General features: G+C 47.7%; 11 protein-coding genes across 11 annotated transcripts; 5 read left to right on the top strand and 6 right to left on the bottom strand.

Moving 5' to 3' along the window:
- Positions 1-565: 565 nt before the first annotated feature.
- Positions 566-3,699, bottom strand: MCYG_00180 (sterol regulatory element binding protein Sre1; the record flags this gene model as incomplete). The annotated part of the gene is made up of 2 exons (XM_002850030.1): positions 566-609; positions 651-3,699. The coding sequence occupies 2 exons, from the start codon at positions 3,697-3,699 to the stop codon at positions 566-568; spliced, it is 3,093 nt and encodes a 1,030-aa protein (XP_002850076.1).
- Positions 3,700-4,522: 823 nt separating this feature from the next.
- MCYG_00179 (dihydrodipicolinate synthetase family protein) lies at positions 4,523-5,796 on the bottom strand (the record flags this gene model as incomplete). The annotated part of the gene is made up of 3 exons (XM_002850029.1): positions 4,523-4,651; positions 4,682-4,777; positions 4,882-5,796. The coding sequence occupies 3 exons, from the start codon at positions 5,794-5,796 to the stop codon at positions 4,523-4,525; spliced, it is 1,140 nt and encodes a 379-aa protein (XP_002850075.1).
- A 997-nt stretch (positions 5,797-6,793) lies between these two features.
- Positions 6,794-9,396, bottom strand: MCYG_00178 (conserved hypothetical protein; the record flags this gene model as incomplete). The annotated part of the gene is made up of 2 exons (XM_002850028.1): positions 6,794-7,870; positions 8,053-9,396. 2 exons carry the CDS (start codon positions 9,394-9,396, stop codon positions 6,794-6,796), a joined length of 2,421 nt encoding a protein of 806 aa, XP_002850074.1.
- Positions 9,397-10,698: 1,302 nt separating this feature from the next.
- On the top strand, positions 10,699-12,612 carry MCYG_00177 (conserved hypothetical protein; the record flags this gene model as incomplete). Its single annotated transcript, XM_002850027.1, has 4 exons — positions 10,699-10,815; positions 11,050-11,495; positions 11,544-12,468; positions 12,553-12,612. 4 exons carry the CDS (start codon positions 10,699-10,701, stop codon positions 12,610-12,612), a joined length of 1,548 nt encoding a protein of 515 aa, XP_002850073.1.
- A 245-nt stretch (positions 12,613-12,857) lies between these two features.
- On the bottom strand, positions 12,858-15,588 carry MCYG_00176 (para-aminobenzoate synthase; the record flags this gene model as incomplete). Its single annotated transcript, XM_002850026.1, has 7 exons — positions 12,858-12,874; positions 12,948-13,296; positions 13,354-13,455; positions 13,532-14,488; positions 14,545-14,999; positions 15,061-15,371; positions 15,434-15,588. 7 exons carry the CDS (start codon positions 15,586-15,588, stop codon positions 12,858-12,860), a joined length of 2,346 nt encoding a protein of 781 aa, XP_002850072.1.
- A 1,375-nt stretch (positions 15,589-16,963) lies between these two features.
- Positions 16,964-18,238, bottom strand: MCYG_00175 (conserved hypothetical protein; the record flags this gene model as incomplete). Its single annotated transcript, XM_002850025.1, has 1 exon — positions 16,964-18,238. One exon carries the CDS (start codon positions 18,236-18,238, stop codon positions 16,964-16,966), a length of 1,275 nt encoding a protein of 424 aa, XP_002850071.1.
- Positions 18,239-18,603: 365 nt separating this feature from the next.
- MCYG_00174 (pfs) lies at positions 18,604-20,840 on the bottom strand (the record flags this gene model as incomplete). The annotated part of the gene is made up of 3 exons (XM_002850024.1): positions 18,604-20,404; positions 20,519-20,555; positions 20,753-20,840. The coding sequence occupies 3 exons, from the start codon at positions 20,838-20,840 to the stop codon at positions 18,604-18,606; spliced, it is 1,926 nt and encodes a 641-aa protein (XP_002850070.1).
- A 331-nt stretch (positions 20,841-21,171) lies between these two features.
- MCYG_00173 (uncharacterized protein) lies at positions 21,172-21,609 on the top strand (the record flags this gene model as incomplete). Its single annotated transcript, XM_002850023.1, has 2 exons — positions 21,172-21,236; positions 21,297-21,609. 2 exons carry the CDS (start codon positions 21,172-21,174, stop codon positions 21,607-21,609), a joined length of 378 nt encoding a protein of 125 aa, XP_002850069.1.
- Positions 21,610-22,262: 653 nt separating this feature from the next.
- Positions 22,263-22,907, top strand: MCYG_00172 (conserved hypothetical protein; the record flags this gene model as incomplete). The annotated part of the gene is made up of 1 exon (XM_002850022.1): positions 22,263-22,907. The coding sequence occupies one exon, from the start codon at positions 22,263-22,265 to the stop codon at positions 22,905-22,907; it is 645 nt and encodes a 214-aa protein (XP_002850068.1).
- Positions 22,908-24,048: 1,141 nt separating this feature from the next.
- Positions 24,049-25,280, top strand: MCYG_00171 (mitochondrial carrier protein; the record flags this gene model as incomplete). Its single annotated transcript, XM_002850021.1, has 5 exons — positions 24,049-24,154; positions 24,193-24,247; positions 24,322-24,477; positions 24,534-24,804; positions 24,861-25,280. 5 exons carry the CDS (start codon positions 24,049-24,051, stop codon positions 25,278-25,280), a joined length of 1,008 nt encoding a protein of 335 aa, XP_002850067.1.
- Positions 25,281-26,098: 818 nt separating this feature from the next.
- Positions 26,099-27,235, top strand: MCYG_00170 (MNN9 protein; the record flags this gene model as incomplete). Its single annotated transcript, XM_002850020.1, has 1 exon — positions 26,099-27,235. The coding sequence occupies one exon, from the start codon at positions 26,099-26,101 to the stop codon at positions 27,233-27,235; it is 1,137 nt and encodes a 378-aa protein (XP_002850066.1).
- Between the last annotated feature and the right edge of the window lie 558 nt (positions 27,236-27,793).

Raw genomic sequence — 27,793 nt, 5'->3', positions numbered from 1 at the left:
ATCTATACTAAATGGTAGAGAAAGGAAGTCAAAGGTGGTAAGCAGATGCCAGCCTATTCATCCTCCACGAGACGGTACATGGGGAAAACTAGTATATAGCAAATGCACAAACGCCACAGGGAAAAGAGAATAGGAATGGAGAGATAAATTTTGAGTGATAAGTACAGAATATTTACGTACTGACAAGCTCGTTTTGATCTAAGAAGGGGTAGGGGGGAAATTAAGTAGAGAGCTGGTCCATCGAAGTCTTGATCCATAACACAGTCTAGGGAGCGGATGGGTGGGAAGGAGAATAAATCAAAAGCAGTTGTCGTTATACATTGTTAAAAATGAAACAAAAAGAACATTAACCATCCAAACACCATCGCAATGGGTAACTCGCCTATAAATAAAAGATGAAATGCAAAAATAGAAGTTGAAATAATCTTTCAAGGTCAAAGCAGGCTAGCGAGTACTGAATGGCTCTGAGTTCAGACGCTGGGTATCTATTCCATGCAACTTGATGACAGGTTAGACACACGAGGTTTGAGTGACCGCTCCAGGTTTACTCTCCTCATAATCAAGGCTACCATATCCAGTATCGTTGCTGTAAGTACTCTCTCTCCTTCCCTGTACCCCGTAGGAATTAGCACCAGCATCAGCGCACTCACCATCTGAAGAGCTGGTGGGTATATGCGTAAGATCAACGCTAGACTCTCGTTGATGCGTCTTGATACGCTGGATCTTTCTGATGTCAATGTCGATGCCGGCGTTACGACAGACCTCAACGCAATCTACCACAACCTTTTCCATGAGTTTGGCATTCAGCCCTGAAGAGATCGGATTATATGCGTTGCGCACCCAGAATATCAAGTCCGCTGCAATTCGGGCTAAGTCTGGGATTGGAACATCCTGGTCGTCGTAGTAGTGGCTGGTTGTGGTTTCAGAGCAATCCGATTGATCTGTTAATGACGAATAGGCAGATGATGCAAGAGAAGGGCAAGGGAGTAGTCTTTCGTCTGTGGCAGTAATGTGGAGGAGGTGATAATGTGAAGCGAACCCAAGGAGCGTAAGTTCAACCTCATCAACAGGAGCAGCATTGAATTGCTTTATGGCGCTAGAAAGTGAAAAAGGAGAAGATGCTGGTTCGTCTTCACCTCTTCCCACTTGGCCTCGTAATATCGCAGCAATCATTGCACACCGCACACCAATAAAAATTTCATCCCTTGCTGATGGTGGGATCGAAGAATCGAGGAAGTTTGTCAAACCACATGAACTAGGCTTATGTGATTTCCTAGCGGGAAGAGTTGCGAGAACGGTATTGACATTTTTAATGCGGTCTTCTTCAAAAAACAAGGCTTTGACTACGGTTGCCCTGGTATACGCCGTTGACGGGACAGGGGCAGAGTGTAATGCTATATCCAAGCTTCTTTCGAAGGATTTGCGTTTCTCAAGTGGCGACTCAACTGACACCAAGTCTAGGGATTTGAGTAAAGCCTCTTGTAGTGCACGGCTAGACCACCATGCAGCGAGAACATCAAGTGGTGAGCGAACAGCAGTATCTTCGACAACAACATCTAGCAAGGCATCTTCACCATCTGTTGCCTCCTGGGTAGGTCGGTTCCAAATCATATTAGTGGCGCGTTGGACGATAGAGTCGGTGAACACTTCGTCGCAATCCATTGCTAAGAGAAAAGCAAGATGGCTTGGTAGAGGGTCCTCACCCTTCTTTGGCCCCTTTCGATGCATGCTTTGGGCAAGTTCCCATTGGTAGTTCGCAAGCATTTTAGCGATATAATCAGATATCCTGGATGTCAAGGAACCAGTGGAGCCAATCCTCCATAGAAGTACCCTGCAATGGAATGCCTTGAGCATCATACGAGCAGGGCTACGGGGAAGGGTACCGGCAGCGAAAATAGTGAGCACCAATCTGCTTTTGCTAACTTCTGCATCCCCACCAGTAAGTTGGGCATCAAGGGCAATATCCCACGCTTTAACACGGCCCTTCTCGTCATCTGCATTGATGCCGGTAATGAAGGAGTATAATTTCCACCCGAGTAGACACCGAATACAGTACTCCAAACAGCGGGATGTAACGGCAAACCATTCGGGGAAAAAATTATGTCGCGGGACGCCAACAGTTTGTATGCTCGTGAGCCATGCATCTTGTCGAAATTCTGTAGGTGAACCACCAACACAAGTCTGTTGCAGCTGCTGTTGTGATATACTTCGGGTCTTGGGTGCTTTAAGAGGTACTCGGGAGATCCTGGGCCTCGAGTTGAAAAGGTATAGGAACACAAAAAACGCACATCCGAAGATCACAAGGGAAGTCAGAGCAAAGTGTGATAGGGCACGTATCTGCCAGGAATTTGCTTTGATAAAGTAGAAATTTCGAAGAGCAAGGCGATAAAAGCTTCCTAGAAACTGGAGGGGGAGTGCAAAAAGTTCTTTTTTCTCCTCCGGGTCAGAAGATCTGTGGTTCTCAAATCCACCTATGACCATGATACCAGCCAAAGTACCTAGCATAAACTTGTTGGGGAGGCCCATAAATTGGCGTCGCCCACGGGTAGTTGGCGAATTGCTCGAATTGGTTGTACTCGTACTTTCTAACGGGGAGCAGTCATAGTCTCGAGACTGATTGTATTGAAAGGAGTCGGCATAATGGGGTTGGGGCCCCGTGGGGCGAAGCTGGTTGAACCCGTCAGGTGGCCTGAGTAGTCCTTCCGGCGGAAAAAGGGGGTTTGGAGGTGAATCGGGAGAAAAATCACTCGCGTGAGAGAAAATATCTGGGGAAGAAGTAACAACAGAGTCTGTAGAAACGGTGCAGGCTCCTGGAGAGGTATCAGAGCCAGCAACGGCAGGGTATGAAGCTAGATTTACACCCTGGGCCTTTTCGAGTTCACGAAACCGATTTTTTAAAGCAAGGTTCTCCTCCTCGAGACGGCTGTTTCTAAGTTCTAGGTGCTTGATGTACTCGGTGGCTTTTGAGAGAATTGATGCTTTGTTGAGTTTGTTTCCAGACGTAATGTCAACATCTTCGTCCTCGTTGGACTTCTTGCCTCCATGACGCTGTTTATAGGTCAAGCGTAGACTGGGAACGCTGTCTCGTAGCTCGGCAATCTTGTCATTGAGGTTTGCACGATATCGTTTCTCGATGATGTTATGTGACCGTTTCTTTGACGGAGCCGACTTATCGGTAGTAGAAGCAGACATGTCGTTGATCGGTGAATCATCGTGGGAAGACTTCCGTTTCCGCCCAACTGACGATGTAGGAGAGGGTGCCAAAGGGGAAGAGGCATCGGATTGTGGTGCCGGTTGAATTGTTTGAACTGTAGGTTGCTCTTGGAATATGGTGGAAGGTGGGAGTTGCTTGGGACCAGATGGAAGAGAACAGTTCGAGGTGCCTAGCACGGCATCATCAGATGGAAAAGAGAAACCCGGCTGCGGAAGTGTCGAGCCAGATATGTTCGGGATATTGAAAAGCGAAGGCTTGGTGTCTTCGACATCGTCCCAGCGCATCCACTGGGCCCAGTCTGCAGTGAGATCATCAGGCGCGGAAAACATGGCGTCTGTGCTACTTGCTTCTTCGCTTAGGTCTGCTGGTGGCATGAGCGTGAAATCTGCGTGCGGGTCGGCCATGTTTATACTCTCTTCAGCAACGTCTAGGTCCAGAGGCGCAGAATCCGTGTCGTCTAGACTGGGTTCTTTGCCCGTCTCCATTGCGACCAAGTATTTTTTTTTTTTTCAAAACTGTATCCTTGAATGTAAGAATCCGTGTTTCCAGTAGATGAAATGTGATGGATAATCGAATTAACCGGACTGGAGAGAGATAATAATAATGGCGGTCAAGGGTGTGAGGAAAAGGACAGCAAGTCTCAACGTTGAGAACTAGGATGGAACCGGGAGAGCTCTTGGTCTATCCACAAAGTAAATATACAGCCGGAAGGCGCCGAAACAAGGATGCAAGTATAACGGTCGAACGGAAACAATTCCAGCGGATATATCATAAAAAGTTCAATGGTCATAAGAATAGGATTATTCGTTGGCGACGGCTAGGCCCAGGCCAGCGGACCGCTATTCGCCAGGACCTTCCCAGGATGGACAGGAGAGATGGTGTTCGTAAATAGCCGATGAGACGCAGTATTAATCTTCCGGGATGAGCTCATTATTGTTCTGATATGTGCGCATATATAAAATGTGCGTATATCCAGGGAGCCTGTGACCAGAGCCAAGGGCTGGGCCAACGAACGCCCTCAAGGCCTGGAAATTAGCGTTTCACTCTTGATGCTGGTTCCGCGGAGCCTGCATGCAACGACCCCTAGCCGGCCATGGGTGCAATGAAGGCAGTTCTTCTCGTCCTGTAAGCTGCTGAGCATCCTCGAATGCGCTCCGAGGTTTGGTTGGTGGTTCTGGGGAGGAATATAAGTTTGATATCAAAAAAGAAAAAGGAGAAACCAAAGGGTCCTATGCTGAGGTAAGCACGCTAAGCCCGTATTGGCCACGTGGGACGGCTTTCCGGAGTCGTATGATTTTTACTCTCACACTAGCCGCTTTGGGCTATCTTGGCACTGGAATGCCACGTGACCATCCTGTCGCATGGTCCGGGCGTTTTAGGCAAGGAAGTTTCCGGGGACGCGGAAGGTTCCGGGTTTCCCTTCCGCCGTGGACGTCCCTGCTCATAGACATACATATATATACATACATAGTAGTACGGAGTATGTATTTTATCTTTATGTTCGTTTCGGCTGAGCGGTTTGAGAAAGGTTTTGGATGTCGATGTTGTCGATACGTACTTATACTAGTAGGTTCTAGACAAAACACACGGGGCCAGTTGGAGGAGCTGGAGAACTGGAGACTTGGAGAAGCTGGAGACATCTAAAGGGTTGCCTCTATCAGCGCCACCTCGGCCATGACCTGCTTCACGTTCTCCTTTGCAGCTTCGGTCGGTGGTTCGTAGGGCCGTCGGGGCCGCATCCTCTCTTCAGCGTTCTCGATCCCGGCTGCCTTTGCGCTGAAGATAGCTGCTGCGTACTTGGTCGTAGCAATCCCAGACTTGCATGGGGACTCGGCTAACGCCGCCTTCTGATGCAGGTTCAACGCTTCCTCGACCTTGCCAGCCTTATACAGTTCGTATATCTTCGATACAGTCTTGGGAAAGACGTTTGCAAACGCAGAAATGCATCCTGCCGAACCCACACTCAATCCTCCTATCAAGAAGTCAGCCTGTCCGCCGAATATCGAAAACTTTTCTGCAGGCAGCGTAGCCGCCAACCGGGTGATTTTCCCAACACTAGCGCAGGTAAGCTTCACCCCAACCACGTTAGAGCTGCCCAGTGCGATTGCTGTGATCATCTCCGAATCGAGGTCAACTCCGTTGCAGACCCCAGGAAAGTTGTAAATAACCACCGGCAACGGAGACCTGGCCGCGATGTCGTTGAAAAATGATCTGATCACGGTCGGTGTAGTTGCCTTGCCGAAGTATGCGGGCGGGAGCACAAGAACGTAGTTTGCCCCTGCGGCCACGGCATCTTGGATATACTGTAGCACCTGACAGGTAGAATGGCCACCAACTCCAGCCATGAGGGGGTAGTCTGTGCCAACGGCCTCCCTGGCCGTCTGGATGAGCTGTACCCGCTCTTCGCGTGTAAGGAGGAATGTCTCTGCGTTTGTACCCAGGATGACCAGTCCAGTGAGCCCAGAGCTTGCAAGATAGGCGTAGTATCTCTTCTGTGCGGGCAGATCAAGTGTATCAGTTCCGGGATCGAAGAAGGTCACCGCGGGACACCACACGCCTGCTGACGGGACTCGAGGAGGCATTCTGTTATCGGCGATAGTTCGGCCCCAGCTTATTAGGGTTATTTGCAGACCAGATATTTATCAAACACTCGCTGTCAGAAACTTCGTTCGGCTCCTCTTGAACAATCATCAATCTCACCAAGCAGAACATGGGGAAGTTGTGGGGGTTCCCTTGGTATTTTACTAGTCCAGGCCGGTTACCATATTACCGAAAAACCCTGTTCAGGGGACATCCTGATCTACTACCAAGCATCCTCTATTACACTCATGGATACACACCTTCTCTGCTTAACAATTGGCAGTTTGCTGAGAGCAAACAACATGAACTGCCTTCAATAGACATTGTTTGTCAACCTGCGGATCTATATGCACTTTTGGCATAGTTATTGGAGCTTCTATAGCCATCTGCCTGAAGGATATATAGCACGGAGACCTTACTATGCTTCTCATCGCTTGAATCAAATAAGATAAACCTATGTTTGCATACTTGCATATCCTCATTGTATACGGAGTACAAGCTCGGTTGAATTGACTTCATTTCACCAAAACATGCGCTCTACTGCGATACTGGTTCTAGCCACCTTCACCTCTGCCACGGCCCTGCGTATGAAGAAATAGATACCCCCATTTCTATGATCAGGTGCTAATGATGATATATAGCTAAGGAACACTATGCGGCTACCAGTTGTCAACCTCCAAGTGGTTGTCGATGGTTTGGAAGTGCCCCATTCTGTCACGGCAGATGCGGGCCTGGCCTGAACATCTGTAGATATGATGATACCGGATGCGGTTTCTCCTGCTGGAGTGGACACAAAGCATTGTGCTGCGATATGTCTTGCCACTTGCTGGGGAGAGAAACAGAGATTCTTGACACCAACCTAGCCGAAAATCTAAACTGATTTCTACGGGGGATATGGACTCAACAATGTATTTGTTCATAATCATCAATCGTATACATAGGGACGTATCTTTAAAGAACAAAAGAAAAACAGAAAAGAAAAGAGGACGAGAGCCTATTCTACCGTTTTCTAGGGATAACAGGTTGTCTTTCAATATAACCGAGCTCAAAATCGTCATATACTCTTCCATGCGAACCATCATATAGACGGTGTACGTCTTTATGATATGCAACATACGAACGTAACTTGAATCCCACAAATTCATTCATATACGGCCGAAATACCGAAGCTGCAATCGGGCTACCACGCCGCAAAGGCATGTCCATATAGCCACCCATCCAATTAATCATGGAGTCTGGGTCACCCGGAGTCTGCAGTGAATGGAGAAACCAGAACTTATCAGAGAGCAGAGTACGCAAAAGAGTGTCAGAGTGGAGCTTCCCGTTTGGAAGCAATGGATTCTTTGCTTCTTCATGCCGAAGAGTGTTGGTAAACTGCCGATAGCATATATTGAGGCGATCTTTCTCGGTGGATAGCAAATTCCCAATGTCCTTTCCTGTCATCCACGGAGGAGGTAGTAGTAGCTCTATAGGTAGAGAGCATATCCCTTGGACTTCGATAAACTGCTTGACATTCCACTCCTTGTCAACTAGGATGTTGTGGGAAGGCATATTCCCAAGCTGCATAAAGAATGGGCCTTGACGAAGGGAATAATCCGCAAATCTGGGTAGATATGACCTCATATAAACCATTTTGGCGGCGGCATCCCAGACCTCTCGTTCGTGCTTCACAATATTTCTTTGATGCTCCAGACGATTATCATAAACCCCAATGCAGTCATTATAGAAGCTGTCCGTGTTTGTATAAGTAGTTTTCCGCGGAATACCGCTTGGGATACCCCAGTTTTCGAACTTAGTGATATGAGGAAGTAAAGGGCGGTTGGATAATGAAAGCTGGCCATTATTATCGATAGTCCAAGAGCCAATTCGAGGCTGTGGGATTTTCGCAAGTGACATCATGACTTTTGCAAAACTTCGGTACAGGTTTTGGGTCTTTGACTTCTGAATAAATTTATCAAAGTGTAGCTGAACATCGTTATGCCGCATTCCGAGTTTTTCAGATAATGGCTTCAAGTCATCATCGGTTGTGGCCCATTCGGTTAACATATAACCGTGATTCAAAAGTGTAGTTCGATTCTGGGGAATATATTCACAGAACTCGGAGCTATTGCGAAAGAGACGGTGAAAGAGACGGCATGCATATGTTTTGAAACGCTGCCATATGGTGACATATTCTGGTTTGAAGAACTATCCCTCTCGAAATGGCATGATGGTTAGTAGATCACCCAGCAGTAAATGAATAGGATATTAACACATACGCTAATTCCGCCACGAAACCCGAATCCATAGAGTTTAGGGATGGGTACCTCAGGACAATTTTGGCTAATCCAGAGATGGGTTGCTGCCTCCGTTCGTAGCCTTTCTTCAGCATTTCCGGGGAATTCTTCTTCCCCAACCATATACGGCAAGGGGAGCTTAAATGCCAGAGGGATAGGCTCTTCGCTACCTGGATAGGAGGCATAAACTGGTATACATAGATTGAAACTCCCATGGCTCCAGGTCTCTCCTGTATCATAGGTTGAAACAAAAACTCGGTCAGGGCTCGGTAGTCCACAATGAGAAGCTACAACTTCTCTGATTTCTGATTCACGCTCCCCTAATTCAAAATATAGATCTTCCATTTTGCGGTGACAGTGTAGCATTTTTGTCATATCTTCGTTGCTCTCCAATGCGTTAGGCAGCGAGATAAAACCGCGAAGAAGCCGCTTGAACAAATTATGTCCTGGTGGAGGTTTCAAGCCAAATGCGTTGGATCTAGTCAAAGTCGGGATTCCGTTACCATGCAGTGGCTTTGGAATTTTCTCTTGTCTCCTTTGAAAACGATCCTCCATCTCACGAAATTTGTCTGCCAGAGGGTCGTTATCATCTTCACTTTGCAAGCATACGTCTTCCTCGGCGGTTTTATGAGGAGATATACGTGGACTAAGTATTAGTGTTCTTAGTGAAGAGCGCCTTGGCCTGCAAGTATTGGTTTGATAGTTGAGTAGACGGGTATAAGCCGAATTTACGTCGCTTTCTTCATGCTCGTCGGTTTCCTCATAACGCTCGTCAGTTTTTTCATAATGCTCGTCGGTTTCCTCATAATGCTCGTCGGCTTCGTCGTAATGCTCGTCGGCTTCGTCGTAATGCTCGTCGGCTTCCTCGTAATACTCGTCGGTTTTTTTATAATGCTCGTCGGCTTCCTCAAGGTCTTCACCGTCACCATCAATAGAAATATTATCACAGAAGGCATCAAAGTATCCCTTGGAGCGGCCGGGTAGCCACACAGCTCGCTTATTGGGCTCAACGTAGTTTTCGTCCTCGCTCGCTTGATCGGAGTGGCATCCATCATTATAGCCGCTTCCCTGGGATCCATTTTCTTCGGTTGAGCTAGAGTCGGACTCGACCACATGGGTAGCTGAGTAGTCTTCTTGGGCAATTGATAGTGAGGAGTCACGCTTCTTCACTTTGGAGTAGAGATTTTTGGCTGCAACAGGAGATTCAGGGGCAGCTATAGCCGCGAATGGTGGCTCCTTCTGCGGATGCATTTGCTGTGACGAAGGTAGTGGTGTTGCGAATATGTCGGGCTCGGCCTTCTCCAAAGTAAGGTCAGCATTATGCATATTGGGCAATGTGGGTTCCGGTCAGATAAAGATGTGCAAGCTCAATAAAACTCTTTCAATTCGATATATTGGTGACACAATGGTGACACGGCCAGTGAGGTATCAAATGATGATGATGATTCTTCTGTAGGCTAGTAATCGGTGGTTTCAATAAGTTGACAGCGATGATGAATGCCGATAAACAATTGAACAAGAAAAAATTATGTCAGGAAACATCATGGTTTATATAGGATCTTTTGCATTATGCTACTAGATCGAGTTGCTGGGTATCAGAAATAATTCATGCGTAGGAAAAGATAGTTAAGACCGGATGAAAATATAACGGCATGAATTTCCACGATGAAACGTTCCCCCCCCAATGCAAGGAGGTCGCTATGTAGCATAGATAATGGTATCCAAGCTTAGCTCCAAGAGACGGCGCTTAGAGCTATATGACATATATGAGAATGCTGTATATCTTGATAAAACTTACTATGTATAGTTATCGTCAGTTGCTATTCACAGGAAATCAAGTTTGAGGTATTAATAGCCCAGAAGGACCACTTTTTTTGGAGCAAGGGTTCAGAGCTGGCGCTTAGAAAAATATTTGACCACAGCGAACAGAATTATGGGCCGTTGTCCAAGGCCTGAGACTCATATAGTTAACCAGGGGTTGGTTGGATGAGATTTCTCATAACTTTTCCGTTGGCGCTTAAATGTGGGCCATTCATGCGCAATAACCAAGCAAGTTTCATGTGCTTCTGGTATGGCGCTTCCTGGATATTTTTTTATGCACACCGTTATGTTCCACTCATTACGCACTATTCCACGAGATCCTATTCGTAAGATCAGGGGATGGGGGCGGATCTTGAGACGTTTCCTATGTCACAATTCTCCGTCCTATCTTCTTCCCGGGGTTTCCAGGCTATTCTTGCGATGGTACAGTGTTAGCAAGAAGGACGTTCGTTGTGTTAAAGGCCGTCAGTCGTTAGCGCGGTGACTAAGCTTTATAAGCTTGCGGAGCGGCGGAAGCGTAACCTTAGTTGTATTTCGACTTCGTGATCAATAAGCAAACATCCAACGTCGAGCAAACTTAATCACTTTAACTGAACGCAATTGGGTATTTACATGAATGAAACTTCCATCCTCTTGGCCATACTTTGTTCGGGACATGAGGAGACTTTAACCAGACAGTAAATGGCCCTTTGAATCTGCGTATACCCTTCGGTAACGTCGCTCGACTTGTGTTACTTGATATTTGTGACCTGGCGGACGGAGAACATAAGGAGTGCTGGCCATCCCCGTCTCCGGGCAAACGTCAAGATGGACCAAAATGACCCCGTTAAACAACCATTGATTCCCCAGGAGGAAGATATGGTCCATGGGGATTCGGCATTAGCCATCATTGGCAATAGGCGCATCCAGGTCACCGAAGAAGATGTATGTATTCCAACCTCCCGGTCTTTCTTTGCTTTTGTAATCATATATGTATTCGGGCTAATATTTGACCATAGAACAGGAAAATTCGAATAAAGACTGACAAGGTCATACTTGCTATTCTTGTTTGGGTGTACTTCTTACAGGTATGAAGTACCTGAGTGACCAGCAGATGAATGACGAAACGGAATCATCGCCAAAGCATTAAACTTATCTGACGTAAGTCGTTTCGCTTAGATCCTCGACAAAACGGTTTTAGGCTATGGAGCCATTTTCGGGCTCATCGAAGATACACATCTCACAGGGAACCAATATTCCCTAATTGGCTCCATTGGGCCTATCGCCCAGCTAGCATGGCAACCATTCTCAATGATCTTAATCGTCAAGGTACCCCACCGTGTTCTAATGCCAACTCTGGTTCTGGGGTGGGGACTGGCACAAGCTGCGATGGGGGTCTGTCAGAATTATGGCGGCTTGCTTGCCACTCGATTCTTTTTGGGCCTCTTCGAAGCTGGATGCCTTCCACTTTTTAGCGTCATTACTAGTCAATGGTACCGCAGAGCCGAACAACCCATTCGAGTCGCAGCTTGGTACGGTACGAACGGTGCTGCTACTATTGTCGCCTCAGCATTGTCGTATGGATTAGGCCATATACCCACTGCCTCCATTCAGTCATGGAGAATGTGAGTATATACACTAAAATACGAGTTGACTCAGCCTAACTTGTATAGAATATTTATCTTTGTCGGCCTGGTGACAATCACCTCAGCTCCATTCGTTTACTGGAAACTAGATAATGACATCCCTTCTGCTCGCTTTCTAACCGAGTATGAGCGTGAACAAGCCATCGAGCGCTTGCGTGCCAACCAGACGGGGACGAGGGCGACAGAGTTTAGGTGGCCACAAGTCCTTGAAGCGCTTGGGGAATTAAAAACGTATTTGTGGATTGCTATGAGCCTCCTCCTCAACATTGGAGCAGCAGTCACAAATACATTTGGTCCACTTATCCTCAACGGCTTCGGATACGACAAGTACATAACGTCACTTCTAAACATACCATTCGGGGCTGTCCAAGTCGTTGTTATTCTTCTGGCCTCGTTTTGTGCACAAAGATTCCGAAGCAAATCCTTCATTTTGATTCTCTTGATACTTCCAGTCATTACGGGGCTTGCAATTTTATATGCTTTACCGCCAGACAGCTCACACAGCATACTAGTGCTTGCTTATTATCTACTTGCGTTCATTTTTGGTGGGAACCCACTCATTGTTACCTGGATTGTTGGAAACACTGGAGGAACGACTAAACAGTCTATAATCACTTCGCTTTACAACGCTGGTTCATCAGCTGGAAACATCATCGGCCCGCTGCTCTTTGTTAAAGAAGATGCGCCTCGCTATAGAACTGGATTGCGCTCGGTCCTAGGATCTTTTATTGCTCTTGCTGCTGTTGTCATGGCTCAAGTGGCAAATCTAGTTGTTCTCAATAAACTACACCAACGATCACGAACAGCAGAGGGGAAACAAGCGAATATTAAAGACGTATCAATGTGTGACCAATATGTCGATTTCGATGATGAAAGCGATGGACTCGAATTTACTCCGCCTCACAATCCTGAGGACGAAGAGCCTGCTAACTATGCAGAAAGAACAGAGACAGTTAGACGTAGACGGCTAGGCGAAAATGCTTTTCAGGATCTTACTGACAAACAGAATAATGAATTCATATATATTTATTAGCAGAACGTCTACAGCCTTGGAACTCCCAGCCCACGATGCTATCGATCTAATCTATACTTTTAGTTTTCATACATACCCATTTGGAGGCCAGAAAAAGCTTAGAAATTTATACACATATGAATGAGGGGTTTATATCTGCCGCCAGGTGGCAGGGGAATGGTACACTGAGTTTGGGAAATCCCGGGCCGTTTTCGCTTCTATCCAGGCAGATATAGATAATAGAAAGGTGTTGAACTCTTATTCATTCAGCCATGCTTTTGGTTTGTATGGCTAGCAATTAACGAGGATGCCGAAAATGGGATAAACGTTTATACTAGTCTGGGGCCTATCATACAATAATCAGCTATGAAATAGTTCCACAAATAGGCAATACGAACTTCTCGCCTTAATTCACTTACTCTGTCTCGGACGTGCAATAGCAACGGCATTCGCTTTTACCATAACCTCATCCCACTCTTTGTCAGGCTCGCTTAACCAGGTAATAGCACCACCTGCACCGAGTTCAAGCTCATCCCCATTTTTGATTACAGTGCGTATAACGACCGACTGATCAACTGTCCCACTGGCACATATATATCCGATGCAGCCAGAGTATATTCCACGCTCTGGTTCTTCTTCTAAGGCGTCAATTATCTTGACAGAGCGCAGTTTTGGTGCACCTGTCATAGAGCCGGGCGGGAAGCAACGCTCTACAACCTTGACGCCTCCAACATTTTTGGCAATATGCGACTGAATGGTTGTGACAAGCTACAGGATATATTAGAGGTCAAGCTGTAACAAAATTCTTGTATTGTAGGAACTTACTTGGTGTACTGTCTCATAGCTTTCGACTTGGAGTAACTTGGGAACCTGTATCGATTTGGAGGGAGAAATGTTATGCAGGTCAGAGCGAATCAGGTCAACAATCTAGTTCCAGGAAAATAGTTAGACACTGAGATGAATTTTCATTAAATGCTGATATACTAGGGGTGTGGCTACGTACCATCAAGTTTTCAGCTAATTCCTTTACATCAGTAGCAAGTTGAACCTTTCTCCTTTCATCTTCCTCTCTATTTGGGCTAACAGCAAGAGTTCCTTTAATTGGCTTCATTTCCGCAATGCCATCTCCATCAATAGATATGAATCGTTCTGGGGAGGAGGAAAGTATCGCAATGTTGCTAAATGGGAAGTGGATATAGGCAGAGTAAGGAGCAGGATTGCGGTTTCGAAGTGACAGGTATAATGAATATGGGTCCACATCGGGACATCTGGCCCTAAACCGTGTAGTTAAGGTGACTTCGTATGTTTCACCTTCTTTTATAGCTTGCTGGGCAGCATATATTTTCTGGCCATATGTCTTTTCGTCGTCAATAGCTTCAAGGCTAGGTAATGGCGCTGGTAGCGTATATGGTGGCGAGGGGGGTGCAGCAAATAGTTCGCGAGTATGTGAGAGGACCAGTTCATATTCATCCTCAGTAAGGCCAATGGGTGAATGGGCATTGATGTATTTCCCAATAGGATCTTCATTCCCCCGACGGATCAATCCAAACGCCATCCACTCACCTGTGTAATTGTCCAGCCTTAAAACAAGATTGGTAAAGAGATGTTGACTATCAGGAACTGCACAGGAGTCTTCCATCTTGGTGGGTTTTAAGTATTTATAGCCCGGTAATGATTCACGCTTCATCTCATACCCAAAATAGCCAATCAACCCAACCTGGAGCAATGGCTGTCCAGCTTCTGTTTCTTCTCCGAGCTGATTTCTCCGTACAGGATCAACATTCTGCTGAACGATAGACTGCTGGAACTGGTCGAGCCAAGACCAGTAAGAAGTCGTAATTATCTCCGACTTAATCTGTTTCCCTTGCTGAAAAGTAGATAGCCTTCCAGTTTCTGACGAGTAGCATAGTGAAAATGCACCGATCCCCATGTATGAATTTCGTGAGTGAGCGTCACGAACCTGAGAAAAGAGTCAAAACGTGATGAAAATGAAATGTAGATGGCTCTTCTACTCACCCTTGCGCTATCCAGCCAGGCCTCACCATCCATAGAGGTATTTCGAATAATGGTATCGAAAACAGTCTGCGGTGCAACCCCCTTCCCAAGGCTGGTACCCTGGATAAAATATGAGCGCACCTGATCGGGAGAAGTTAAACTTGGGTCTTCCTGTTCGGGATTGAAGTTACTCTGAGCCTCCCGAATAATAGCGCTTTTGGTTAGGATAGAGTCCGGTAATAGGCCGTTCCTTGACGTTTGATGGACAGAGTTGCCACCCAAAGAAGGGTTGCTAGTCCAGAATTCGAGGACCTTATCCCTGAAGTTGTCCATGATTTGTTGGCCATACTTTGAGCACACGCTCTCAGGATGCCATTGAGCTCCATACACAGGGCGGTCATTGTGCTTAACGCCCATTACCACAGGCACTCCCTCATCAAAAGTCCAAGCAGTTAGTTCCAGCTCCTTAGGTAATTCTGTAAATCACGACATTAGTACACTGTGCTGATATAGCTATTAAACTAGGGGCTGGCGCACCATTAAACGGAAGCACAAGACTGTTATATCTTACGCCATCAAATTGCTCTGGAAGGCCAGCAAATATTCCGGTTCCGGTATGGCTAATTTTGCATACTTGTCCATGTTTAATATTTGGTGCATGTATTATTTTTGCTCCAAATGCTGTGCCGATTCCCTGGTGACCGAGACATATTCCCAGTATTGGTATATTAACTTCTCGAATTAGCTTTGAATTGAATCCGAAATCAGATTCTTTTTCCGGGCTTCCAGGACCTGGAGAAAGAATCACAGCATCTAGGTGAGGAAGCACCGAGTCTCTGAACTCATCCCTATATATATTTAGTCAGCAGCTGCAGCTTCATGCGGTCCCGTCTTTCGTTGATAAACTGACCAAGTAAATTCATCGAAGCGTATGACAGCTACACTCCACTCTGGGAAACCTGCCTCCTTTTCCCCGGTGTTTTGTAGCAACTGGATGATGTTATTTGTGTAAGAATCATAGTGGTCGATTATGACAACCCTCAATGACCTCGCATCCGTTGTCATTCTTGTATCAATTGCAGCCAGCCACTCACTGCCTTGACTGTGACGCTAGTGAAACAGCCTGCAGACGAAATCTTTCAGGGGTGGAGATGTTGAAGAATTGCTCTTTTCTCTGGGATTCCGGTGACTCGGACTTTTATATGTACACACTCTCTCTCACAGTAGCTAGGGCTCCGATTAAAAAGAATTTCGGAATAAAGCAGGATCGGAGGTCAAGAGTCTGTGGCAGATGTATTATAGCTGATGGCGGACAACTCCCTTTGCTGGAGCTGCAGGGTCGGTCGGATTTTCCCCTGATTCGTCTTTTTTTTTTCAAAGAATGCACACACTGCTTGTGAACCACAACAACGAAGATGTCTGAACTCCTATGATATATTAGCCACCCACAGGTTATCAATTACTTTTATGTATAATTATTCATCTCAAAGCTTTCTGTCGTCTAAACGTTTAATTATCTTGTGAAAAAAAAAGAAGAAAAAAATCCGGCCAAGCCGCGGAAGGTAACTAACACGTGACCTGACGTTGTCCCGTCTGATTTTTTCTTCGTATCGACGTTTTGACAACAGAAACGATTTCATATTACTTTTGCGTATGCATGTATACGTTGAGTCCGTACGATGTGGGGTGCCTGGCCTGTCATGCAAGTACGAGACCACCCATGATGACTCGGAATTTAAGTAGATCATCTAGCAAGGGATCGTTACCTGGCTAACTGGTCAACAGAATCCGATACTAACCCCTGATGCGAGGGCGTCGTGAGCCACCTGGAGCTCTTAATGAAAGGATTCCATGAAACTTAACCGTTGACCTGAATATATATCAAACATGAGTATACACAGTGGGGAATGGTCGAATGGACGTGGCCAGAAGCGTACGTATACTGATGAGTCCAGAGGTTGAGATAAAATCTCTGCTCAGGAATGCAAGATTCGAGGGCCGATTAAGCCGGAATATTTTGACAATATACAACCATACGGACAAACGTCGATTCTCGCTTTTGATAGAAGTGTTATATTAAAGACATACCGATCTAGATTAAACCGACCTTATATTATCAATGATGCTGAGAAGAGCTATTTTGTCCAGCCGTCCGATCAGCAGCAAGAAGCAGGTGGCATAAATACCCTACCTGAAAGAATCTCTGGAGTAAGGGCCGAAGACCGTGAGGGTTTTCATCTTGGACTGGCACTTTTTATAACGGTCTTGTTCTAGCAGGTCGAAAATACCACTATTTTCTCTTCCAGTGGTGCAGCAGATCTGCAATAAGCCAATTGCAAGACAAAAGCAGTGCCCGGGATAGAGAGCTGATCTCTAAAACAGTCCAAGGAAAAGGGAGAGATCTACCAGGCCCTGGTATCTCCACAAAGAAACTCACGTATCATTCTTCTATTTGTCTCATGAGATATAGTTCTCCACAAGAATTTCTGTCCAAATATACCCCTTCAGTTATCATATTAATATCACGCTTCCCAAATCTCCCGTGCAGCTCCCAGCCGTCGGCATAATTGCAGAGAAGTGCCCCAACAAGAAGGGCGATCATCCGCGGCCCAAAGACTGGCTTAGCTGGGCATAAGAACGGTTCGGCTCCAAATGGCATGAAGCTAGCCTTTTGCGAATTATTGAGGCTCTCCCATCTCCCAGGATAGAAATTGAGGGCATCCGGCCCCCATACTATGGCATTACGATGGCATGCCTCGATATCTGCGGCATAAAGAATCGGTTTGTCAGTGCCGGGATTCCGAACATGGCGATAGACACGTCGAGTTGGTGGATAGAGCCTGAGGGCTTCGGAAATGATATTTCTTGCAGAAATGCCAGGGCTGATTTGATGGTTGAACTGTTCTTTGCCAGGGCTTCGGAAAAAAGCTTCCAACGCCTGCTTGAATTCCGGTTTGCGACTGCTTATCACCTCGAGAAAAGTCCGCAGCACTATTCTCCATAAAGTCTCAAAAGAGGGAAGAATGAGATTTAGGGGATTCTGAGTTGAATCGTCAACCTGAATACCTGGAAATATGGCCCTGAGGATGTTATGAAGAGCCACCTCCTTCTGATAGACAGGTCGCAGTTCTTCTTTCATATTCTTTGATGAGACCCATATTCGGTTAATACCCTCTGCCAAGTCAAGAATATCTTTATATTGGAATTTGTCAATATCTGCTTGAAGAATTGTGCTCAGAACGACTGTCAAGCATGTAACTTGCACTACATTGGCAACAGGCACTGTCCTTGATGTGGCGCCATCACAGTCTCTCCCTACCTGCTCGAGAAATCCTAATGATTTGAGCGTGGTGGCTGCAAGAGTAGCCGCTCTCTCCCAATCCGCGATATAAAGGTTCATTCTGGTTCTAGCCTTGGCTACGAAATCTTTCACAACATTGTTGTCTTCGCTGGTAAAAGCATTGTTTATGCCAAAAGCTTTCCGAAGAGCTTGGTTAGGGCCAGCCCTGGATTGAAGGCTGGTTAGGATACCGGTTGCCGTATTTTGAAATGGGTTCTTTCCAGCAATAATCATTCGGCAGCTGTCGGCATCAGACCGCCGTATCAAAGCCGACTTTGATGTGCTGGCTCTTGAGCACAGGGCTCGCCCCAAAAAGAGTAGCATTCCAACCCCATTACCGAGAAGAATATAAAGCAACAACAGTATCCTGCTCATATTAACGGCTTTAAGAGATTGCTAAAGATACCATTGCTGTTTTGATATGTGCTGGATGATGGCCATGAAGAAATGAGGAATATAATGTCACTGGTAGGAAGACCAAACCCCTCTATAGATGGAACTTCCCATGTGTCAAAGAAAGTGACTTATCCTATGGGTTCATCTGAAATTATAGAGAGATACAAGATATTTGACTTAATACCAATTTTATTTGGGTTATAGATGTGGCCTCAGATTCTTACAGAAACGGAGCTCCCTAGATATCACCCCCCATTCAATCAAAAAGACTCTAGTTGTTTAAATATAGGGCGGATCAGGGAGCCATATGGTCTGCCATACAAACCATAAGGTAAACCTAGATCTTATATCGTCTCGGTGTCCTCGGTTTCCTCGGCTTCTGCTGGATTGATATCAGTTTCAACACCCGGCTTCTGTCTTAGCAATTCGAGTATTTTAGCATCCTGGTCAGCAAGCCGCAAAAGCGTTTGTCCCTCATTATCCCTCGGGTTAAGTTCGACTCCGTCTGTTGCAAGTAGCAATTCCACGGCTGCTGGTCTACCCATGGATACAGCACGCGCTAATGGTGTGCACCCCTCGTTATTCCTTGGGTTCAACTCTATCCCATCTCTGGCTAGCAGTAATTTCATGATGTCTATATGGCCAAACGCCGCCGCCTCCGAGAGCGCAACGACACCGAACTCGTTCTTGATGTTGATATCAATGTCATGTCTTTCGAGGAGCAACTCAACTATGCGGTCTCTACCGTATCTTGCGGCCCATATTAGCGCTGTGTTGCTCATATTGTCTTGAGAATCGACGTCAATGGTCTCGCTGGACAAGAGGCTTTCGATTAATGGCAATTCAGCGTAGCATAGGATGCTCAGAATGAGCGGCGATCTCTCTTCGTTGTTTTTGAGGTTGACATCGGCCCCTCTGCGGATATAGTAGGCTGCTAGAGAGGCTGACTTGCGAGTTATTGCCAATGTTAAGGGTGAAATCCCGTCTGAATTCCTGATGTTGAGATTGATGTGCTTCTTCCTGATCAATAGATTTAAAGTGCGCGAACAAGAGCCTAATGTTGCAAAATGCATTGCCGTATTACCGCGGCAGTCCTGGGCATTTATATCAACTCCTTTCTTGGACAACAGTACGGACACAACATCAGAATGCCCTTGACGAGTAGCCAACATCAACGGTGTAAGGCCACTACAATCGCGGGAGTTCGGGTTAATGTTACCATGCGCAAACAGCATTTCCACCGCGTGGGCATTGTTATTCCGGGAAGCCAGCGATATAGCTGTCCTCCCTCGACGGTTCCTAACATGGGGGTTGGCACCAGCTTCAAGGAGCAATTTAATGACATCATAGCGTGTATCAATATGTGTCGCCCTCAACAACGCAGATAGCCCCCTATTATCTTGGATATCTAAATCGACCCTGTCCGAGCTTAACAGTATCTTCACTGATTCTATGCCAGACTGCCTGGCCGCAAGCCCCACAGCTTCAATTAGCGGTGTTCGCGCGCGCCTACCAGCCTTCACATTAGGATCGACGCTGCTGTGTGCAAGCAGCACCTTTGCAACCACATGGTGACCGAGCATAACTGCCCAGTACAGAGCGGTGCCTCTATTGGCCGAATTGGCATTTGCATTTATCCGTGAATCGGCCAAGAGCACTCTCACGGCTGTATGGTGGCCACTCTTCGCCGCCCAGATGATGGGGTTAGTGCCAAAGTTCTCGCGCGTTGGGTCAATACGGGGGTCGTCGAGGACCAGCTGCAGCACTGAAGCGTGTCCGCCATGGGCAGCAAATTCCAGCGCAGAATTAAGGCCATTGGAGCCATCTACCTTGATTCCCTTTGCCGCAAGTAAGAATCGCACAATATGAGTATGGCCTCTCCTTGCTGCCGTTTGCATGGTTGTTACGCCAGTGATATAGCTCCATCCGTTCAAGCCCGCACCCTGCTCTAGAAATCTCTGGACCGCACGCAAACTCCCGTTGCCAGCGGCAATCACCATCCCTGTGCTGTTAAATTTTCGGACGCTCAAACGGTAGAGGAAGGTGTTGAGACAGTCGTAGGTATGCCATGATGTCTTGACAAGGGCGTTGAGGTCATCTAGATTTAGCAGCTCTGCGATTGCAAGCAGTAATTCGCAAGGGAGGCTAGATAGTGCCATGTCATGAAGATAATATGAGTACCAAATCAAGAGACCTATTCATTCTGCAGAAGTAACAGAAGGTGAAAGATACAAGCTAGCAGAGGCGGTTGATGCCTACCGTGTGGGCTGCCTGTTGGTGTCGATGCTGCTGCTGCCTAGCTCACAAGCAGCCAGTTATTGGCGGTCAACTACAAGCGCGTATCGACGCTTGAAATCCAAACACTACATTTAACTGCACCTATCAATATTGCACACATCAAATACAATTTAAAAAGAGGAATTTATACATCTTCTTCGACCGATACTGTCACCTCTATCATAGGTATAGCATTGATCCACTGCCTCCACATACGGAACTTTTGGCAATATGGATGGACACGAAGATCGATGCATCTCACCAAGTTTGTCCAAGTATTATTTACTCTCGTCAAACGGGGCATGATTCCATTCCCTGCCAGACCCAGAGTCCACGGCCATCCCACGCGTTCGCAGCATCAGGTATATATATTACCACGGAGGAAGCCCGCAGCGCGAAAAAAGGGCGCTTTCAAACGCCAACCCCGAAAAGTGCACAGGCAAAAGAAAAAGGCCAGGGACGGAGGGGGAAATGCATGCATGGAGCCAGCGCATCAAGAGGGGGCGGATGCGATAACATCCCCGCTCGTGCAAGGATTATACACCCGATGTGGGCTGCAGAGGACGGTTCAATCGCCAGGGATTGTTCTCGGGAGTGGGTGAAACTTCAACAGCCAACGAATGATACATGGCAGGATGTCAATTGGGTTGCCGCCGTTGGTCTTATATGAGGGTTTGGATCGATATTTGAATAACTGGATGTAGATGGAGTATACCATGGCCATCGAAGACGCAGATGTCGGTTTATTCGATGCCCATAGGTATGTCCATGCCGGAAGAGTCTTCAACTCCGAGAATATAGATCCAAGCGACTCCTCGCATCCTTTCATCGTTATCCTTCGTGATGTTCTCTCACGGTGTCAAGTTCTGTGGCTCAGGGACATCATGCCGCCGGCTGGTACATACATAATAATGGCTCCGGGCATTAAAAGTCCATATTTGCTTCTTCCAGCATCGACTCGCTTCTTGGTCCAGAAATATCTTCCCGTAATACTCCAAGACGAAGAGCTTGTCCTGCCTTGGAATGTCTGTGTCCCAAAGGCAGGAATACGAGCAACACAGGCTGGATCGTAATGCACGCCTTCGACATCGTCGCCAGCTTGCAGTGGCATCTCGTAGGTGTGTCCTTGCAAGTAAAAGGAGTTAAGGAGAAGATGAGCAGGTCAGGCAGTATATAGCATGGTGTTATATATACCACGATGCTGTCTGCTCATGAGGTCAACTTCTGCATCTACATCGACGCTGATACTCCGAGATCTCTGCAGACACTCCGAGAGCTCATCCTGCGTGATACATAGTACAGCGTTGTAGCGAGAAGAAGAAAAGAAAAGAAGCAGAAGAAGAATATCCATGGATGCATGTACTATGTATGCCTGTCCGTATATATCTCCATCGGGGCGCCATGCATGACAACCAGGGATGCTCACGATATAACAAAACCTCCGCCTCTTCTTCTTCTTCTTCTTCTTCTCTCCTCATCATCATCTTCCTCTCGTCTCCTTCTCATCATCTCTCATCTTCCCATGAACTCGTCAGCCACCCACGTCAGAAGCCCCCATCCGCTAGTCTTCCCCCCTTGACTAGTCCGCCCCGTTTCCCGTTCCCGCCAAAGTTCTATACTTAGCCGCCCAGTCTTCCCCCTCAACAAGAACGAGACAGACAATTATATACAACATACACAGCATATACCATATATACGAATACAGAGACAGACGGAAAGAGAGAAAATGCTCACCGATCGTTCTCCCGTCCTGCGCGCTCCCACGTCGCTCCTCTCGCAGGCCATGGCCCAAGTCCAGGCGGAGTCTGCTTCCTCTGCTTCCTCTTCTTCCTCCCGCGCCCGCCATGCTGCTTCACTCAGCGCACCCTCGTTCCGTCTCGAGAACCTCCCTCGCTTCCATCCGGCAGTCTATCAGTCGACAAACGGCAGCACGACCGCTTCGTCCACTGCCTTCGACTTTGACGCAGTGGCTACGTCCTCACCACACATATACTCGCACACCCAGACATACCGACCCACCTCCGCCTCAGCGGTGGTCTCTTCTTCCTCGACCACTTCTACGGCCTCTTCGTCTCGCGATGCACTGCGTCAGTACCGTGATCTGGTGGCCGGCATGGCTCTCTCAGCCCGCGCTTCAGCCCAGTCCTCGACCTTCTCCAAGCCATCCAAGCCCAGACTAGAACCTCTAGGGAGCCCGGGCCCGGTGACTCCCCTGGCCCTGGAGGAGGAAGGGGAAGGCTACCTCTCTGCTGGCGCGATGGAGATCCTGGCAGCAGACGGACAGCGGCATGCCAACCCCAGAGAGAGGATAGAGCTGCTGGATCAGCTTATCATGCGAGAGAAGAACCGCCTTTCATCGAGGATGGACTGAACCTTCCTCTACTCTTACTACTCCGTTTTCACCATTCTCCCTTTTTACTCGACTCGATCTCCTAACGACCTTACGGCATCTACCATACGACATCTCTCTTTTTTTGCATTTATTATATACACCCGTCCTTTCATAGACCAGCACCTGGCCCAAAGACGGCCTACCACACTAGACCAAACTGTGACTTTTAATAAAACCCGGAGTTATTTTGTTCTTTTCTTTTTTTTTTTTTTTGGTTGGAAGAGAGGATGACTCCTCGGTTTACTTGTTTGTATACCCAGCTACGAACCGATAAGAGTAAACCAGGAATTAGGAAAAGGGGGGGAAGAAAGAAAACCGGACTCCCTCCTACATGGCTGGTCTATGTGTGGTACAACAATCCATCTCATTCCTTCTTACGACAGCACTACATATACCAATTCGATCCTTCGTGCCTTTTCTTATCGTTGTTATATTAATTTAGCGTTCCGCCCTGAAGACCGGATGTTTTATACCCCCTCGATACACCTCTCCTACGCCTGTTTCAATTCTGTTTCTCTTATCCGTTATTCTTCATACAGCAGACGATACGCTTGTCTAGATTTTGTTTCTTCGATAACTACGATAGCCTTGGAAGCGAGACGAGAATGAATATCTATACCCTTATCTTCTACCAGTGTATGCCCTTCGTATAGAATCTCCTTTCCAAGATGTGTTTCATAACACCCCTAGTTATGTCTGAGTATTGGATTTATGGACATGTCATAATTACCTGCATCTTTGATACGCTTGACAGATAGCGTCGAAGGATGTTCTTTTTTATTCCACGGCTGGCTGCCACTTAAGTAGAAGAAACGCCCGTCACAGGCGTAACTCTCGCACTTAACACTTAAACCATCGCTAGTCAAATTTAGACGGGAAGGGAGGAAAAAAAAGTGCTTGGTTACAGCCAACGGGAAAAACTAAATATTGATTAACAGCAGCCTCACACGCACATGTCAAAAGGGACTCTCGTTAACAGCCTGCAACTGTCACTGGCGGCATATTTAACATCTGGCGCTGGCACGTCGGCAGCCTCGTCGAAAGGACCAGGTCGGTCAGCACAGCACAGCAGCAGAAGCAGAAGCAGCAGAAAGCAGCGGCGTCAGAGTCAGGGTCAGCAATGAGTAATGGGGCCGGCGTCGCGCAGCCAGACATAGGAGTCAACGGGAAGAGACAGATCAAAGCTCAGCATGACTACAAGGGCTTTGTGGCCGGGGTGTTTTCGGGCATCGCAAAGCTGACAGGTGGGTTGAAGGCTGGTTAGCTAGTGGCCAAGGAGATTCTGCTAACGAGTGTGTCTTACACCTAGTTGGCCATCCGTACGTATCTATGCGAGACAGGCTGACGGGAGAGAGGCGAGCTGACGGCTGACCGGTTTGCGACTTGCCAACAGTTTCGATACCATCAAGGTCCGACTGCAGACTACGAAGAGCACACGATTTACGGGGCCGGTGGACTGCCTGCTGCAGACGATCCGGAATGAAGGGGTTACCGCGTTGTATAAGGGGGCCACGCCGCCGTTGATGGGATGGATGGTCATGGACTCGGTGTATGTCGTTGGATGATACATGTGATGACTACGACTTGCGGCTTACTTGTCCTTAGCATGCTGGGTTCCCTGACGCTGTATCGACGGCTGATATTCGAGCACATCTTCGCAAACCGAGAGCTACGGGCGGCCGTACCGTTCGTCAGCCGGGAGGTGCCTGACAGACTGTCAACGTTTGGTCATGGGGTCGCGGGCATCATGGCTGGGTCAACGGTCAGCTTCATCGCCGCGCCTGTTGAGCATGTAAAGGCCCGGCTGCAGATACAGTATGCTGCCGACAAGAAACAGCGCCTGTACCAGGGACCGATAGACTGTTGTCGGAAGATAGTGAGTCTTTGTTCTGTCCACGTTCTATTCTGTACGGGTGTATCTGACGATGGCAGCTCCGTGCCCACGGCCTGCCAGGACTCTACCACGGCCTCTGCTCGACCCTGATCTTCCGCTCGTTCTTCTTTTGCTGGTGGGGGAGCTATGACATCTTCTCTCGTGCCCTGAGGAAGCACACAGACCTCTCTGCGCCGGCCATCAACTTCTGGGCCGGCGGGCTGTCCGCACAGGTCTTCTGGCTGACCTCCTACCCGTCCGACGTCGTCAAGCAGCGGGTCATGACAGACCCGCTGGGAGGCTCGCTGGGCGATGGAGAGCGCAGGTTTCGTCGCTGGAGAGACGCGGCCGTCGCTGTGGGCAGAGAGGGCGGGTGGCGAGCGTACTGGCGAGGCTTTCTGCCCTGTTTTCTGCGTGCTTTCCCGGCAAACGCCATGGCCTTGGTAGCCTTCGAGGGTGTGATGAGAGCGTTACCGTGACCGCACACCGGTCACATCAAGATAGTAGACTTTCTCTAGTCTGATCGTATATATATAGGCAGGGCTACATACGGGGGTGCATCGTCCATCTCCTCCCCCTTGATCTGCGTCGTCAGCGAGAACCTGATTCGTGTTATTTATCCACCGCTGGAGTCGATCATCTCCCCGTCACCTCCTCCGTCCAGAGTGCCCTCCCTTTGTCTCTCTCCCATCGACCGTTCCGTCTGTAGTCTGCATGTACTCCGTTAACTCGAACTAATAGCTTGTCGTCTCGCGGTATAAAAATGTAGAAAGTAAAGAAAAAAAAAGAAAAAAAAAAAAAGCGGTTCAACTTTTTAAGGACTCGCGCTTTTCCTCTTTCGGCCGTCGAAGGCTTAAAAGGCCAAAGAAGGAAATCCAAACTTCAGCTTCAAACTCGCAACTTTTGCCAGCTTTTTTCTTTCTTCGCTTCTTCATTTGTCTTTTTTTTCCCTTCTCTTCTTCTGTTTCTTCTTCTTGGTCTGCTTGGTGTCTTGTCTCTCTCGTCGGGTTGTCCTCGTTGCGTCCTCGACTCGCCACACGTCCTTGACGGCACCCGGTGCTGGGGCCTTTGCTTGTCTGTTCACTAAGGAACCGCTCTTACTGTGAAACATGTTGCGGAGGATTAGATATATGTCCGGATAACGAACTCGACTCTTCTCCCATATACCAGGCCGAATCTCGATTCAGAGCGTCGTCTCTGTCCTTTTTGAGGAATCCCTCCATTCCGCCAAAGCAAAGAACAGGACACGCCTGTCCGGGGGAGGATCAAGAAAAAAAAAATAAAAAAGAAGGAGAAAATGGCTCTCGCACGCTCTTTACGACGCACGAATCCGATCACTATCGTCTTAGCCGGTCTACTAGCTATAGGATTCCTCTTCTTCATCTTCTCTCCGACCTCCACGGCGGCTTTTACTTCGCAGGAACGACATGATGACGCTGCCCAGAACCCTCTCTCGCCGCCCACAAAGCCATTTCACAAGTCTCAGGCTGTTGGCGGAGGTAGGAGGATACCCCCTCCCGTCGTACACTACAACATGAACAACCTTACCTCCACCGGCACCGCGGCCAGCAACCGGGAACGTATCCTCGTCCTCACCCCCTTGGCGCGGTTCTACCCCGGTTACTGGGAAAACCTCTCCAAGTTCACCTATCCTCACCAGTACATCTCCCTGGGCTTCATCATCCCCAAGACCCGTGAAGGAAACGCAGCCTATGCCGCTCTACAGTCCGCCATCACGAAGGTCCAGTCCGGTCCGATCGATGACCGGTTCGCCAGCATCACCATCCTCAGACAGGACTTTCCTCCACCCCTCCAGTCACAGGACGAAAAGGAACGCCATAAGCTGGAAAACCAAAAGGTACGCCGGGAGTCGATGAGCCGTGCTCGCAACAGCTTGCTCTTCACCACCTTGGGCCCGTCGACGTCCTGGGTCCTCTGGTTGGACGGTGACATCATCGAGACACCCCCGACCTTGATCGAGGACATGACCAGCCACGACAAGGCCGTCCTCGTAGCAAACTGCTACCAACGATTCCTCAACCCCGACACCAAGGAGATGGATATTCGACCATACGACTATAACTCCTGGACCGACACCGCTCGATCCCTCGACATTGCCAAAAACTTGGGCCGCGATGAGATCATGCTGGAAGGGTATGGCGAACTACCCACCTTTAGAAACCTGATGGCTCTTAGCGCAGACAGGTCACCAGAGAGGAACACCAGCGAGATAATGGAGCTGGACGGTGTCGGTGGCACCGCGTTAATGGTCAAGGCTGCCGTTCATCGTGATGGGGCCATGTTCCCTCCCTTCCCCTTCTACCACCTTGTTGAGTCCGAAGGCTTTGCCAAAATGGCACGAAGACTTGGATGGAAGTGCTACGGTTTGCCTAACTATTTTGTATGCTCCCCCTACGCTCTGCTCTGTTGGTGAGGGTCCTTCTTGCTAACAATCCACCCCCGGCCATAGGTATATCATTATAACGAGTGAGAAAAATAAATTCTCAGTTCCGACTCTCTTACGTTCATCTTCTACCATCGGTTATACCTTACTGCATTTTATTCTACCTACGGCCCACATACGTTTGTCTCATTTCTAGACTTTTGTACCGGATATCATCATTCCTTTTTCTTCTTCTCGCTTCCCCCCTTTTTTTTTCGCTTTTTCTCCTTTTTTTTTTCTCCCCTTTGCCTCCCCCTTTCTGGCGCTGAACCTTTGCATATGATGCATTTTTCTCTTCTGTCTAGCTTGTTCTTCGCTGCTCTTTTTTTTTTCCTCATTCTCCGCATTGTGAGAACCAAACAGTTTTCTTTAGATGTGTTCCCGGGGGGGTGTTTTAGTGTGGTTTTTTAATGTAGGGTCAAAGTCAGAAGTCAAAGACAGACAAATGAATCGGCATGAGACAAAACAGCTGTGGAGCATAAATTAATTGGAACAGAGGGCGGAAATATCTAGGGCAGGCTGGTCCTTGATTGGATGTGATTTTTCGTT

Source organism: Microsporum canis, genomic scaffold (assembly GCF_000151145.1).
Source record: "Microsporum canis CBS 113480 supercont1.1 genomic scaffold, whole genome shotgun sequence".
In the NCBI taxonomy this organism is placed as follows: Eukaryota; Fungi; Ascomycota; class Eurotiomycetes; order Onygenales; family Arthrodermataceae; genus Microsporum; species Microsporum canis.
The sequence above is the reverse complement of the archived record's forward strand: the minus strand, read 5'-3'. Positions and strand labels throughout refer to the sequence as shown.